The sequence below is a fragment of the Rhagoletis pomonella genome, unplaced genomic scaffold, assembly GCF_013731165.1.
Source record: "Rhagoletis pomonella isolate Grant_MI unplaced genomic scaffold, Rhpom_1.0 Rhpom_scaffold_00007, whole genome shotgun sequence".
In the NCBI taxonomy this organism is placed as follows: domain Eukaryota; kingdom Metazoa; phylum Arthropoda; class Insecta; order Diptera; family Tephritidae; genus Rhagoletis; species Rhagoletis pomonella.
In genome coordinates this window covers 12,718,465-12,721,611 of record NW_023458561.1, presented here as the reverse complement: position 1 = coordinate 12,721,611, position 3,147 = coordinate 12,718,465, and the positions used below count along the sequence as shown (strand labels likewise).

The 3,147-nt window shown below is 32.5% G+C and overlaps 1 protein-coding gene across 1 annotated transcript; it reads left to right on the top strand.

Annotated features, from left to right (window-relative positions):
• Nucleotides 1-1,110: 1,110 nt before the first annotated feature.
• Nucleotides 1,111-1,910, top strand: LOC118743634 (dopamine N-acetyltransferase; the record flags this gene model as incomplete). The annotated part of the gene is given in 1 exon segment (XM_036476398.1): nt 1,111-1,910. A coding segment is annotated over 1 exon segment (93 nt), but the record flags the coding sequence as incomplete, so codon positions are not given.
• Between the last annotated feature and the right edge of the window lie 1,237 nt (nt 1,911-3,147).

The window sequence follows — 3,147 nt, the reverse complement described above, 5'->3', positions numbered from 1 at the left end:
GCCAGGAAACTGTTTTGGGATCTATTTTATTAGTCGGTGTAGTGTACAATACATTTTGATATGCTTACATAGTGTATGCACATTAGACGGTCCAAATTTTGTATGGGGGAAACATGTCATCGTAGAAAACGTATTTTTTCCTTTTGGTATTTGTAATACAGTGAAACCCGCTTAAGTACCCCCAACCCCCCCCCCCCCCCTCGCTTAAGTAACCAATATTTTTGGACACCGTGAATTTTTTAATATAATCTGAAGAAAATCCCTCTCTTAAATACCTCCCCACTTATTTACCCAACCCGCCTAAGTACCTCGATTTTTCATGCCCCCTTTAAAATTTTACTTATAATTTTCCCCTTTTTAAGTGCTCTTTTAAAATTCTTTAAAATATTTACGTATTTTGAAATTCAGTAGCAGCGCTACACACCTTCGGTAAAAAAATTCTAAAAAATAAACGGTAACTTTTAGCCACTTGAAACTTGCACATTATTGCACTAAAATTGAATGGGCTATAAAACTGTATACTCAAAAAAATACTTCTATTAAAAAATAGTTTGAAATTATGATGCATTTTTTTTAAGTGTTCTACAAAATCTTAAGCTTGGGTTTATATGGCATTTGTTAGGGAATATACTGCATTTTAGTTGATTGAAAAATATTAAAAATTAATAAATTAACATTAGTGGCAAACAATATCATTTTGAATTTGGTGCATAATAACTTTGACTTTTTGAACAATTTAATTCTTGTAAAAATGACATACCATGCACTAAATATTTTTTTTAATAAAGTTTTTCTCTACTTATTTATGTGTTTAAATAATGGTACGATTTTGGTTTTAAACTACGTATACTTCATTAAATGTTGTTATTCAAGTATTTATGTAAGTTTACAAGAAGATGTAACTACATCAGTAATTATGTTCGCTTAAGTACCCGCATCGATTGGTTAATATATATAAGTACTATGTATGTACTACTTATACTTGGAAACGTAAAGTTTGTTGCCAGCACCGCTTTCGGCAAGAGGAAAAATTTTGAAAAGTGCCCCAACCCCATCTCGGACAATTTTTTTTACCACTCTAATGTACATTCGAGCGGTGTAGAGTGTACAAGCGATTAGTGTTCACCTGAACCTGTTGAATAGAGTTTGCTATTGAGAGCGGTTCTTATGAGTTTAAATGACTATGTTAACAACAGCAAGTCAGCTGCAGGCAGCAGGGACCGGTAACAGAGCTGGATCTGCGCAAATTTTTGCGCTAAACGAATATAAAACTGCCAGCCGCACACATTAGCCCAGTCGTAGATCATTGTCAGTGAACCGAGTACACAAATTACCGGGAGTCGAGTCAAATCAATTTACAATTTAAAATTCTGTTGATAATACTTGAGGTCAACGTAGCCAACAAGAAAAGAAAATAAATTTAAATAAAATTTCTATATTAAAAGGACAAACAAAAACTGTTACGATAAGCCACAATAAACCAGTGGCCAGAGAGTAATTAAGTGCCGGTATAAGCGTGCACAGTGCGTTCGCGCGTGAATTTATGTGACAGTCGATTTTTTAACTTGTACATACCAATGTTAATCGCTTAAATATAAAATAAATAAACAAATATTACAAAGAAAAACATAATTTCAGGAATATTTTCGTCTTTTTGAGCGCTGTGGTTAAGTGATTTTGGCAGTTGGTGGCGGTAATACAATAAGAGAATAGGAAAAGCAGAAACAAATTTAGAAACACGAAAGCAAAACAAATCGCCCTGATATTGGCATTTACAAAATAAATAGATAAATAGGGGCACAGATATACTTAGCAAAATGAATATACAAAATTTGCACGAACAAACCATGCTGAGAAATAGGCAGGATTTCGCGAAGAAAGACTCGGTGATCCTTGAAGCACGATATACGGTAAGTGTTGGAAACAAGATGCCCCCAAATATTTAAAAGAACTTTGCAAAGTTAAGTTGCGAAATATTTATGAATGTGCATAAAATTGTATGCATTCATACATAGGTATCTGTGCCTACGTGTGTATGTATGTATGTAACATACATATGTACATATGTATGTAATTTTAGCCTTTTCTTTTTATTTTACTTTCTAATTTATTGTGTGTTTGTTATTTCGAATCGTAGACGAAATGTAAACAATTCAAATTAATTGGTCAATGAGGCACGCGGCACCTGTCGGCGATTATTTCAAGATCAAAAAATTATTTTCATTCAAATTAAACGTGAGCATATACATACATACATATGTATATACATTTGCATATCTATTATATTTTGTATAAGCTGAAAGTAAAAAGTTCTTGTAATCTTCAGGTTTATATCTTATATATACATTGGAATACATATACTTATGTGCATACATACGACAATAATTGCTTCTCATAACCGCCGATTATTTTTAATTGTTTGTCATGAAGATCCCTCCATCTCTTAGCTGAGGTAATAAAGAAAATCACACATTAAATTTAAACTTAATCGGGAAAAAATAAATCTAGACTCGACTAGGGACTGAAGATAAATGTAATTTTTTTCTTTCGGAATAAAATATTACGCAAATGTTCTCTAAAATATTTTAGGGAATATTTAGCGAGTATCGTATATGGGTGTTTCCAGCGGAAGGTCCACCACGAAAAAAAAAATTAAAGTTTTATATCTAACGTATTGACGGGCCGATTTGTCTGCTTTTTAAAATATATACTGGCTATGTAAGTAGAATCATGTTTGCATAAAATGGTCTTCCTAGGTGGTGCCAAGGTCGAGATATTTCGAAAAACCGTATTTATGGTCCGATTTGGTTCGAATTTGGCGTATGTGGTTGAAACATAATAAATCATAGATTTCTAATAAATTGACGCCACTTGGGGTTGTAAAAGAGAATTGAAACAATTTGCATTAATTCAAAAAACTCTAAAAACAACTAGAATTGCTCCAAATCATATTAAACTAAGTTTCATGAAAATAGCCATCCACAATTCGCAGAGTTTTGCGATTTTGTAAGAAAAGAAAAAATCAACTTCCATTTTTTGTCACGTAACGAAACTCTCTTTAAATGCTTATATTTCAGGACCAAGCAGTTCGATTGATTTCATTTTTCGGTTAAATATAGAGCTAATTATGTGCTATACAATGGCCCA